General features: G+C 57.0%; 3 protein-coding genes across 3 annotated transcripts; 1 reads left to right on the top strand and 2 right to left on the bottom strand.

Moving 5' to 3' along the window:
- Positions 1-694: 694 nt before the first annotated feature.
- GGTG_07991 (hypothetical protein) lies at positions 695-2769 on the bottom strand (the record flags this gene model as incomplete). Its single annotated transcript, XM_009225825.1, has 5 exons — positions 695-1447; positions 1528-1701; positions 1800-1853; positions 1922-2071; positions 2167-2769. 5 exons carry the CDS (start codon positions 2767-2769, stop codon positions 767-769), a joined length of 1662 nt encoding a protein of 553 aa, XP_009224089.1. The 3' UTR covers positions 695-766.
- A 629-nt stretch (positions 2770-3398) lies between these two features.
- Positions 3399-4104, top strand: GGTG_07990 (hypothetical protein; the record flags this gene model as incomplete). The annotated part of the gene is made up of 2 exons (XM_009225824.1): positions 3399-3429; positions 3749-4104. 2 exons carry the CDS (start codon positions 3399-3401, stop codon positions 4102-4104), a joined length of 387 nt encoding a protein of 128 aa, XP_009224088.1.
- Positions 4105-8873: 4769 nt separating this feature from the next.
- GGTG_07989 (hypothetical protein) lies at positions 8874-9496 on the bottom strand (the record flags this gene model as incomplete). The annotated part of the gene is made up of 2 exons (XM_009225823.1): positions 8874-9147; positions 9411-9496. The coding sequence occupies 2 exons, from the start codon at positions 9494-9496 to the stop codon at positions 8874-8876; spliced, it is 360 nt and encodes a 119-aa protein (XP_009224087.1).
- Between the last annotated feature and the right edge of the window lie 2168 nt (positions 9497-11664).

Below are 11664 nucleotides of genomic sequence, written 5' to 3'. Positions count from 1 at the left end.
AACAGAAGCACGCGGGAGTGGAGTGCCTCGCCCACCAAGGCTCTTGGAAGACGCGCCTGCGGGCATAGTGGGCCTGTTGGCAGCGTAAGTCCATGCCACGCCTTTGGCACAGCACTCGGCCCTTCCCCTCCAGGTGTCCGATGGCTCACAGACCAGTTTCCAGGTAAGACAAGACCCCAAGAGCGATGCTGGCCTCGAGCCGAAAGAAACAAGGAAGGCAGGACGGTAGGAAGCAAGGTAAAACGCATTTTAGGAAGAAAAGCAGATATCCGCACACTAGAATAGAATTAACCACCACAATGCCATCCCCTTGGTTTAACAAACATTTTTCTGTTGTCCATCGCTCTCATTCTGTTATGGGCGGTCGAGGAGGTAGGAAAATACAAAAAAAAAAAAAAAAAAAAAAAGACTTTGCACAACGTCGCCTGGACAAAACAAATGCTGGCCATGCAGCTAAATAAAAAGGACAAAGAAAAACAACATCCATCCGTGTAAATGAGCGACGAGAAGTGAGAATCATTCCTTGAAGAACGAGTAGTGCATCCAGCTGCCTCTCATCGTCTCTATTCGTTTTTTCTGGTACATTTATGTCGTAAATTAGGCTTTTTTTGTCGAGGTGTAGGTTTCGTGTTTAGACAGGAGAAAAGGAGGCGTATAGAAAAAAAAAGAGTGGCAAAAAGGAAAAGATTCTCGGTCCAAGGAAATCAAACGCAATAGATCGAGCCAAGGCAAAGGTGGACGAGGATGGGACGTGCGACCCGAAGATTCAACACATCCTCTCACCAAACGCCAACTCGCGAGCACCGTTGTCGTCGCTTTGGTACACGGCGCCGCTGTCGTCGCTGTAAACGGTGGCAACCGGGGATGAGGTAGAGGAAGACGTCGTTACCGGAATACCGCTGTAGGGGTGCGAGTGCTCCGGCATTTCGTAGCGGTGAACGATGCCATTGTACGGGTATCGGATATTGCCCGAGGGCGCGCTGCCGAAGGATACCGGGGGGTAGGCGAGGCCTTGTTGAGGTCGCTGGTGGTGGTGTGTCGGAACAGGGTTCGATGGGTGGTAAGAGGACATATCTTGATGGTCCGGGTGGCGCTGCTGGTGCTGCTGCTGCTGCTGCTGGTGATGGTGCTGCTGTGCATGGCCACCGTAGTGATGCTGTGGGGGCGGGCCAGCAGTGCAAGGGCTTGATGTCAAGCTCGCTTCAGATTTGGTTGGGGAGTAGGAGTGAGCCGACGATGACATCGAGGATGAGCGGTCGGAGCGGCTCAGGCGATAGCCCGGAGGTCGGACGCCTCGGCCCTTGATTCCCTTGTTCGAGTTCTTGTAGAGAGGGGCCAGGTATATCACGAGTTCCCTGTCCTCCGGCGACATGTTCTCCAGCGAGATTTTCTCCAGTCTCGCCATAGTCTGGTCCATGAACTGCTGGTGTGACTTGTTTTGGTGGCTCTGTTCGCGGTGGCCATGTCAGTCGTGGTCAGCTCCGCCTACCCCCTGCCCCTTTTCCAGAACGTCTCAGACAAACTCACCTTGAGGTTCCCACGCTGCGTGAACTCCTTGCCACAGCCCTCTAGTCTGCAAATGAAATCTTTTGTCTTTTGGTGAACCTTTTTGTGTGCCTGTCGGTTACCGCCTTGGGCGAAGCGCCTGCCGCAGATATCGCAGACATACGGCCTCTCTCCAGTGTGCTTGCGCTCGTGGGTCTGCCAAGTTCTTTTATCAGCAAACAGTCCCAACCGAGTGTTTTCCATTTCGGCACCAGGAAGCAAAGAATATCGAAGGTTGAAGGTGGGATGCGTACATGGAGGTTACCAGACTGGCTAAATCGTTTGCCGCAGTTGGGGAATTCGCAAACCTAGAAGGAACATCTTGTTAGCCACCAACAAGAGTCTTCGACATGTTAGCTACGGGCAGTATGCTTACATATGGTCTCTCGCCTGTGTGGGATCGGACATGGGTGTCGAGCTGTGCCTTTTGTGCGAACTTTTTCAGGCACCCACGGAAGTGGCAGACAAATCTCCGCACAGTCAGTTTCTCGCTGGCAGGCTTCTGCTCATCAATAGGCGAAACGGCCTAGAACAGAAGTGTTAGTTGAGATTTCGAGGTAGTACTGGAATCCCGTCTGAAGGGCGCGCAGAACATGCCTTTTCAGGTTCCTCAAGGCGAACTGGCTCCGGCTTCACAACCGACTCTATGGACTCGACGAGGGTCCCAGTCTCAGGCATGGACTGGATGATCTTCATGAGCTTATCGACCGAGGTGTTGAACTCGACATGGTTGCCGACGTGGCTCGCGCCCACGACTGGAGCGTTGGCCACAATCGTCTTTGGGACCCTACGAGTGGCCCTCTCCGGTGTTGTGCGCCCCCGATGCCCGGCTTCCATGGCTTCCGCGGTGGTGTCTCTGAGGCTCCTCGTGTTCACGAGCTTCCTCCGAGGTCGCTGGATGGAGTGATCGGGGAACTGTATCTGGTGTTGTTGGTGGTGATGCTGGCTGTGGTGGTGCTGATGCTGATGCTGGTGATTGTGCTGAGACCCTACCGTCGGCATCTGGAGAGGAGCAACTGACGGGAGGCCATGGGTGTAAGGAGCGTATGAAATCGGCTGCTGTAGGCTGGGCGAGGGCGCCAGGGTCACGGGATACTGAGATGACAGCGTCGGTTGCTGAAGAGGAGTCTGGGTGCCCATCATGGGTGAGCCGATATGGACGTAGCCGGATTCCACTTCGTTCTGCTGCCACTGGCCCCAGCCGGGAGGCGTTGGGAGCTGCATTTTTCAGGGGCGGAGGCTAGGCTGCGAATCGGCCGGAGAATGAGGGGTTTTGCTGGGTTGTTGGAATCCTGGGGTGCACGGGTGGTAGGAATGCCCGCAACAGAGAAGATGCTTGGGTGTGTGCGTCTCGCAGACAGCAAATGTTGTATAGGAAAGAATGGGCGAGTGGCAACGACAAAGATGAAGCAGGTTCAAGCAGACGAATACTGGTCGCAGGAGAAGGAGGTAAAGCAAAAGTCCGCCGGATGCAAAGATTTAAGGAAATAAGCAGTCAAAGAAGTGGCGCCGTTGGTAGTTGGGCAGCGTTGGGTGAGGAGTGTGGGTTTATATCGAGACTAAGCCCAAGATCGAGGCGAGCGAGCAAGAAACGATCCCAGAGATCTGGGGAAGAGGGCACGGTTTATATCAAATACCGGCCTTTCGATCAGGATCAGGCGTGCGTCCGAGCTGCTTGGGGTGTGGAAAAGATCTGGCTGGGCTGAGGGCACCTAATCGACTAGGTCCCTGGAGGGGCAGGGCTCGCTGGACCCCTGTCAGTACGGGAGGCAGCTTTGAGCGTGCATTCATTCAACAGTAGACTACCCACAGACGAGCCGTGCTGTGTACATACAAGGGAAGGCAGGGGCGATATGGAGTGGACGGCAGCTTGGGATCCAGATTGTAGGTGCCGGGGAGAACTGTGGGCTGGCTGGGGGAGATCACGCCTTGAGGCTTTCTTGGCTGGGGCCGTGGATGGGCGGCCGTCTCTAACGCCAGGGTGGCCCCCAGGTAAGAACCCCCCCACAGAGCTCAGCGTAGTGGCCGGGGTTGAGCAGCGAACAGATCTCAAGGACAAGGTACAGGCAGAGTACCAAGTACAGCTACAGCTCCGCGTCTTAAGAGGGCCCACTTAGGCTACCTAGACCAGCGACAGCCCTGAAGGGGCAGGGGAGGGGGGTGTATCCAGCAGGACCGGTTATTGACACCCTGGCGTCACTAGACGGAAGAGATCATAACGAAGCACAGCCTCTCGGTGCCCTGATGATAGCAAGAGGAATGCTTGCGATACTCTGGTTGGAAGCAGGTCCTGCGGTTTCGATCTGCGTCCTTGGTGCTTTAGGTGGAACCCTCGTTGGGAAGTACGACTCGGGCAGGGGAGACAGATACGGGGTGGCCAATAGGTTGCAGAGGAAGGGAAATCGGGTAGGAGAACAAGGCGAGTGGTGGTCAGCCTCCAGCGGCACGGCGCGCGCTGGGCAGAGAGAGTATGAGTATGGCACGAGCTGCTGCCGCGCGTGGTGGCCGGACAGCCGGACAGCCGGACAGCCTTCTGGGCAGTCGACAGAGAAAGATTAAACCCAGCAACGACACGCCCGTCATATTTGGAATCTAGGTGCCTTTGGTGGAATAGACTGCTTTCGGCAGGACGGCGAGGCCTCAGCCAGCAGTTCGCGGAGGGCAAACTCCCTGAAGCGACAGCAGGTCGAAGCGACAGCAGGTCACGGCTCGGCGGCGGGGCGTCAAGCTCAAGGGTGGTCCAACGAACTACATGCGTTGGTCTGTGGCGTTTCCGCCTCCCCATCTCCATCGCCATCTCTGCTCGGTCGTTTTCTGGGGCCTTTTTTTCTTTTCCATCTCGCAAGTTTGCGAGGAGGTCGCCGATACGCCCCCCGAGCGGTCAGGGGGGGTCAGGAGAGTAGAAAAAAGAAAAGAAGAAAGAGAGGAGGGGGGATGGGCGTGATCGATCGGTTGCATTATCGCGGATGCCAGGGCCAAGAGTTGACCGGCCATACGTTCTATCAGTTATCGTGTTTCTGCCCGGTTGAAACCTCGCATTCGTCTGGGTGGGACACGGAAGAGCAGCCGCCAGGTTGGGAAGGCCCGTCTCGTTCGCCGGATCTCCACACGGCGAAGAGCCAACGCTGGAAAGAGGGTTGTCAACAGTCGAGCCGTCGAGTGTGACGGGCAGGACTGCCGTAGAGGAGATTGGGGGTCCTGGCTCGCCACGAGATAGTTGTGTGCTTGGAGTGCAAAGGCATGCCGTTCTGGCAGCAGTCAATAAATGTGGGCAGGCCTGGGTGCCTGGCTCCTTCCTGTCTTTCTCTCCACCGCCAGAGGTGGCAGTCGAGGGAAGGTGCGCGTGGGCGCGTCAATGTGTGTGGGTGTGGGTGTGGGTGTGTGGATGCGGGCTACTGGGCGTCGGGCAGGAGCTGGTAGTGGTGCCTTCCTCCTACCGCAACAGAACTGGAAGGCGCGGGTGGTGGGTGGAGGAAAAGGTGCTGGGATGGGATGCAGTCAGGGGTCCCCTGTCGTCGGATTTCGCTGTTTGATGTTTCCATGGAGCTCAGATCCGGCCGCGGCAGTTGCCATACATTCTCACACCCCATGCCCCCACAGTCCCCTGCCATCCGTTGGGAGAAAGCTGCCCCCGTGATTGCTCCACCCCCTCCCCGATGCCAAACCCACCCCCTCCCGGCCCTTGTCTATAATTCTCTGCCATATTGCGCAGGGCACTCGCCAGGAACCAGCCGCCGGGTGGACAGTTGCCTTGCTCAGAACAAGGGCAGTACGGGTCTTTTGCGGCGTCCTCTCAGCGCTTTGGTGTTTTGGTCGGGGTTGATTGGCAGGGAGCCTTTTGCAAAGTCTAACCCGTCAATAGCACGCAAGCACCTAAGGAATGATGCACCTAGGTACACCTCCACGCTCACCCCTAAGCTAACACTTACCTACCACCTATGACACCTATCGAATATTGCGCCCCCAAACGCGATTTAACTGAGGAGATTGGACGGCCGTGCCCAGCCAACAGGCGGTCATGCCACAGCGCGCTTTCTCCAGGGCAAAAACCGTCCCTGGCATGTTTGTGTCACCGTTGTTTGCAGGCCTGGCCGGCTATCACTTGCCTACCGACCGGCTTTTCTCGGTTGCCCTGACGGCAGCGAGATCCCCCCACCGGGTGTTTTTTGTCCGTAGACGGCAGGGTTTCGAAGCAAGTAGCTAGGTAGTTTAGATGGCTGCCCGATGCGGCACAGCTTGCGCGGGCACCTGACATCAGCGTGCGGCATGGACGGCGGCGCCCATGGCTTGGAGATGGATTTGGGCTTCATCGAGATGTCCAGCGAAGCCTGCACCGCATACGCATGTACCTCTATGTATGTAGCCTGGCGGGTACCTAATCAGGTTGGCAGGCAGGCAGGCAGGCAGGTGGGCATAAAGGCAGCCTGGTTTCTGCACCCATCCGTGTTTTTACCTGCGGCCACTCGTGGCTTGAGCTGTAGGGCTGTCATCATCTCGCCATAGCCTGCACGCCCAAGACTCCTAGCGGAGAGGGCGATGGGACAGTTATGGGTCTAGCCCAACGACCGCTCCCAAAGTGAGTGCCTTGGAGGCTCGTGTTGTCTTGGGAGCCCCGGACAAGACTCAACGGGTGGCCTCAGGCTATCCCAACAAAGGCCGCGCCGGCCAACCAGAGTCGGAATAGGTTGGCAGACCGCTTTTACGAGGCCGGCTAACGTGTTTACTACTGTACTGCCAACCACTTGCTGCATGCAAAGCCATGCAACAAGCTAACCCCGTATTCTCTGTCCCTTTGGCTTAGTGTTTGGGGTAAACGAAGCCGCTGCTGCATGTAGAGCATGGATGTAATTCCAAAGAACAGTGCCATATGGTGCAAATCTAGCGGGCGCGGAGAAATCAGCATAAAGGCCGGGGAGCGAGACGGACGGGAGGCGGATGTTGCTTACACAGCCACCGCTGCCCAAAGCATCTTGTTCTTGGTGCTGGCATCGCCTGTGTCGCATGAGTCGTTCCAATGATAGTTTGTGTGGGGGTCAGCACTTAACCTGCTCGGGCTTCGCAAATCGATCGCACTCCAGCAGAACGTCAAAACCTCAATAGTCGAAAAGGAGCGCAGAGCCAAGACATGACAGGAGAGAGCCTTCCAAATATTCGGTCTTTGCAGCTAAGTGTCGACAAGGGGCGGGAGCTGTTCCGGCTAACCGGTTTCTTGGCCAGCCTGCCCTTTATCCCCCCCACCATAGACACACGCTCACTCACACACTTACATGCTGTGACACCCTTCTCCTCACTCGCCCTCGCATGCACCCAGATGCACGCCACACCGCCCTAGATTCTGCTTGCCCACAAAGTACCTCGCGGTTACTGTGCATGGCTGACACACGCCTGTATGCGCATGCTGCGAGGTGAGGCGCGCGCGAGAGTGGACGATGCCAACGACGCCTCCTGGTGGTCGGGGACCCTCTCCTTGCGAGCGATCGGCGCCCTAGAAAGCGGTGACCCTCTTTTGTTTGTCGGGACCGGCCAGGCACGGCTCTAGACCGGATACAGCGGCGCGTGGCACGTGCCCACCTCTCGATAGGTGAAGGGTAGGAGAGTTGACAGGTCAACACCGCCCCCGACCTATCGGCCTGCAGAGCTCCGGGCCTGGGTAGTTGCGCCATGGGAGATACGGAGTCCCACTAGTGAACCTGGAGGCTGCGCCGCCTCACTGGTCGAGGCTTCCGGGGAAGGTACTGCTTGCGAGGACCCGAAAGAAAAAGAAACGGAGGAAAGAAAAGTCGAGTGACGGAAATGGCGTCGGCCAGGGCTGGTGGGGAAAAGGCTCCAAAGTTGGCCTGCCTGTCAGAGAGAAGCGAGCGAGCTGTCGAGACTGAAGCGAGCAAGGACGATAGACCGGCCCGCCTTTAGTGCCGCCCACTCGCCCGTATTAGGGCACCCGCTTTCTAATTTGCCTGCCGCGGCACAGTCTACTCAGCGCGAAAAAAATCCGGACGTGCCTGCCCAGCCAGCACCTGGCTGAGGGGGACGACTCGCGCTAAAGGCAACACACCCGCTTAATTAGCTCGAGAGAACCCCGAAACGCCCCCGGCAGCAAGCCCCGAAAGGTTTGAAACCCCAGCCATGGGTTTGGTGGCGTCCAACGACGCCGGGGACACAGCGGTGGGACAGCTGTGGTTTTTCCGTCTTGTGGCTGCTCGCGTTGGTCCATCTCATCTAGCTCATCTAGCCCTCCCCGCTAGCAGGAGTGGCAGGTGCCTGGGCCAGCCACACGGCGAACCGAGCTCCAAGTCACCAACCTGGCAGTTTTAGCGGGACAGCCCAAATTCTGTCGTCGAATCACTAAAACACATCATGCACACTAGACCGACAGCAAAAGAAGCATGATTTATTTTAGATGCGCGCCGCGCACACACGCATATGTTTACACGCAAGCCAAACGCTCGTGCACACCCATGGGGAGCGGCTCAAATGAAACGCCAGGCCGTCGAGCTTGGGGAGCAAAACAAAACACCGTTGAACAAGTGGGTATGCCCGTCACTCTCGCCCGTTGGAGGCTGCGGGAGAATGTATATAAAAAAAGCGCCAGGACCGAACCCGGGACTACAACGGTAAGTGCAACGTGACGGCAGATCCTGTCATTGTCGTGGGTCGCTTGTATAACATAACACAGAACTTTTGTAACGCAGCACAAGGGTGTTGAAGGAGGAGCCTCAAACATCACACTGGCCAAAAGGACGACAGCCAAGTCATAATCAAAATTACCTCGCCGACGAGCGCATGCGCAAATCATCTCCGTCTCGATGTTCGCTCGGAGTGTGATGCGAATGATCAAGCCAAGAGATGAAAAAGAGCCCCAGGGGGAGGTGACTGGGGGGGTCACAGGGTGTGCGTCATGTGTGCCCCTTGCTGAAAAACAAAAGAGGCCGAGCGCAGGCGCTCATGGGAGCAAGATCTGGGCGTGTTTGTGTGCAATCAGGATGGCATTTGGCCAGGCCCGCTGCTGTACCTGCATGGGACGAAGGGGGTGATCCTGGAACGCACACCGGATATCCGTCTGCACAAACGGATGAGCACGGAGCGAGTGATTGTGGCTGGCCGCCAAGGGGCAGGCAGGAGGATGCTGACATCCGTGTAATACAGCAGGCGGGAGCGGTTCGCATTCAGGCCGGAGAAAGAAAAAATGAACAAGAAAAGAAAAAAAAACACCAAAAGAGGGGCCCGCAGGCAGGAACCCACAAGTTTTCGCAACTATTTCCTTCATTTTCGGGCGATCGCAGCTGCTTCGTCCCAGGTGGGAATGCTGAACTGAACGAAAATCCGATCTATCAACCGGGTGGTGGGACGTTGGATGCTGGTAGGTTGTCGCTCCCCTTGCAAATCAAGCGAAAACCAACCCAGGCGTACGTGCCACCCTTCCTGAGAAGCTCCCCGATAACCATACCCCAGCACCCCAGACACAACAGGGGTGATCCCTGCGTCGGATCCCCCTTGGGCTTTCCTGATCCGACGTAGCGGGAAAATACCCTGGCCCTGTCGAGATTCAATCCCAGCGAGATGGTAAGGTAGATCCCAGGCCCCGCAGATCTGATTGGGCGCCTCCTTTCAAAATTGGGAGTGGACGGTCAGCTTGCGGCAGGGGGAAAGGAAGGCACGATAATCCGAAAAGGAGAGACGCAACACAAGAGGGTGTTCGAAAAGGGTTGTCGAACCTTCCCCGCTTCTCAAGATGGAGGGCGAAAAGTAAAATAAAATAGAGGGCAAAAGAAGGATAAAAAAGCAAAGAAAAAAAAGAAAAGAAAAGAAGGAAAGAAAGGCAATGGTGGCGAACATCTGCTCGGACGTCTCGATGGGTCACCACTAACCAGATACCATCAAGCCACCGCCACCAGCCACCAGCCACCAGCCATAACCACCTTGCCACCAAACCCCAACGCCGTTTCAAAAACATCGTTTGTTGTGAAAAGGATGCCCTAGGGAGTCAGTGCACATTTCCGGTGACACATAGCTCGGTATCACCAGGCCCAGCCGCGTGGGGGTCTCGCACGGCGCCAGAGCTGAGGCTCCACTCAGCCCTCTCTCAGAGCGAGATGGACTCTTTTCCTAGGGAGTTGCTGACGGAGTCGACGGGGTCCCTCTTTTCGTTTCCGCGCGCGCCAACACGTCCTATTAACGTCAGCACAGGGAGCGCTCCAGTGTGCGTGTGCGCATTTTCGCAAAACCCCCTCAGGTGGGCCCCCTCAGCGTAATCTCGGCGAGTTCCCTCCTTTGCTGGCCTCGCCAAGCTTGCCCCTATCGGGAGCTTTGGTCATGGGTGATATTGATGCTCCTTATTTCGTGCCCCGTCTCAGGCTCTTTTCCTCTCTCTTGCTGTCACTCACTCGCAGGCCGGCAGGCACCAAAAGAGCTGGCGAGGCCGGCTGGCCGGCATCCTTCCTGCCTGGCTGGGGTTTTTTTTTTTTCGGGCGCGCACTAAACAAGGGAAGCACGCTAGCAATGCAGCCTCCAGGGCAAACACCCTGTCTGTTGTCCGATCTGCCCCCTTGTCCTCTGCTCCTGTTCCCCCAACATTATGATTTCGGACTAGTCCGGACCCGAGCCTCTGGGACTGACCGATAAGCAGCACAGCGAGCCTTGGTCTAATGTTGTGTATGGGGCACCCATCGCCGTCCGATCGACATTAACTGACTTCAGTCAGATGGACGCAAAAGCCACCGGGCAGAAGCGCCAAAACGCGCCTCGTCGTTGGCTTCGAAAATACCTCGGCAGTTGTTGTCGATTTCCTGCAACTCGGACAATGTGAAAAATCGCAATGTTGTCGCCGAGAACCCACTCGGGATGCTACGAATCGCTGGGTCACGGTTCCCCGTTTGACATCCCCAAGGTCAAGGTGGTCAGGCCCTACAATTTTTTTGCTTGACGTGCACGTCCAGGCTCCGCAGAGACGACCCGTTCCGGTGGTGACGCCACTGCCCGCTGCAAGGGAAAACCCGAGAGTCGTCCGCAATGCCGCTGTCATGATCGCTGTCGGCCGCCCCTCCCGCGAGGTGTACAAGTTATGATGGTGGCCGTCCGCCGCCGGCATCACAGACACAGACCAGACGGGAGCGACAAAATAGTCGTCGAGGCGCATGCCGAAGACGGGAAGGGAAGCTGGCCGTTGCTTCCTTCCCCCAGCCATCGCGGAACCGGGGTCGTGCCAAAGCCCTCGCTCGTGCGCTCGCTCGCTGGACGTGTGCACGGGCCTTGGGGGCCTGGGGCTCTAGCTGGCCCACTGCTCGGATGCAACCTCGCGAAAACCTTGCCTTGGCCGGAAATAGACTGCCGACGTTTCTTGAGTCGAGTCCACACCGAATCTACGCGGACACACACCGATGTCAGTCAATCGAACGGCAATGGGCCAGATCGGAGGATGGACGGATGGCGAAAGGGGTGGGCAGAAAAGGGATGACTGTCGGGAAAGTGACTGGCACCATGATGGGGAAACTCCAACCAAATCCGCGAGGCCCGCGACCACACGACATTAGCACTGCGACGTATAGCACTGCTGCCCTGGTCCATGCAAGAGAGTATGCAGGATGGAGCAGGTCTGTGTCAATATGGCGCTAGCGGGGAGCAGACACCAATGGCTACACGGCAAGATAAGTAGCCAAGTAAATAACGGCCCCCATTCTGTTCGTTCCAACGAATAGGATTATATCCGAATGGGGCTCCCAACCTGACCGGGGTCGGATCGCAGAAAGGGGCAGAGACGGAAAAGAGAGGGGAGAGGGGATAACAGGCTGTGATGCATCACCTGTGGTGGCGGCTCGGCGGGAGTGCCAATGGCCTGCTGCCGTAGCTGGCGCTCTTTTGCTGCGAGTTACTGCTGCTTGCTCTGATAGCTTGGGGGGTGTGCTATGCATGGCACCCGGCTACTTTTTTCCCTGTCGCTGTCACTCGCCGCCACAGCCAGCCTAGGACGAGTTTGTCAAGGCTTATGCAATCCGATTCGCGACAAAGCCCAGGCCCAAGGCCACACATCTACAGCCCATACCGGACGTCCAACGGCACGAGATTCGGGGGGGCCGGGAGGGCTAGGGCCGGTGCGACCATGTACTAGTGCTGCTTTGCCCCCCC

Source organism: Gaeumannomyces tritici (genome assembly GCF_000145635.1).
Source record: "Gaeumannomyces tritici R3-111a-1 unplaced genomic scaffold supercont2.4, whole genome shotgun sequence".
In the NCBI taxonomy this organism is placed as follows: Eukaryota; Fungi; Ascomycota; class Sordariomycetes; order Magnaporthales; family Magnaporthaceae; genus Gaeumannomyces; species Gaeumannomyces tritici.
The sequence above is the reverse complement of the archived record's forward strand: the minus strand, read 5'-3'. Positions and strand labels throughout refer to the sequence as shown.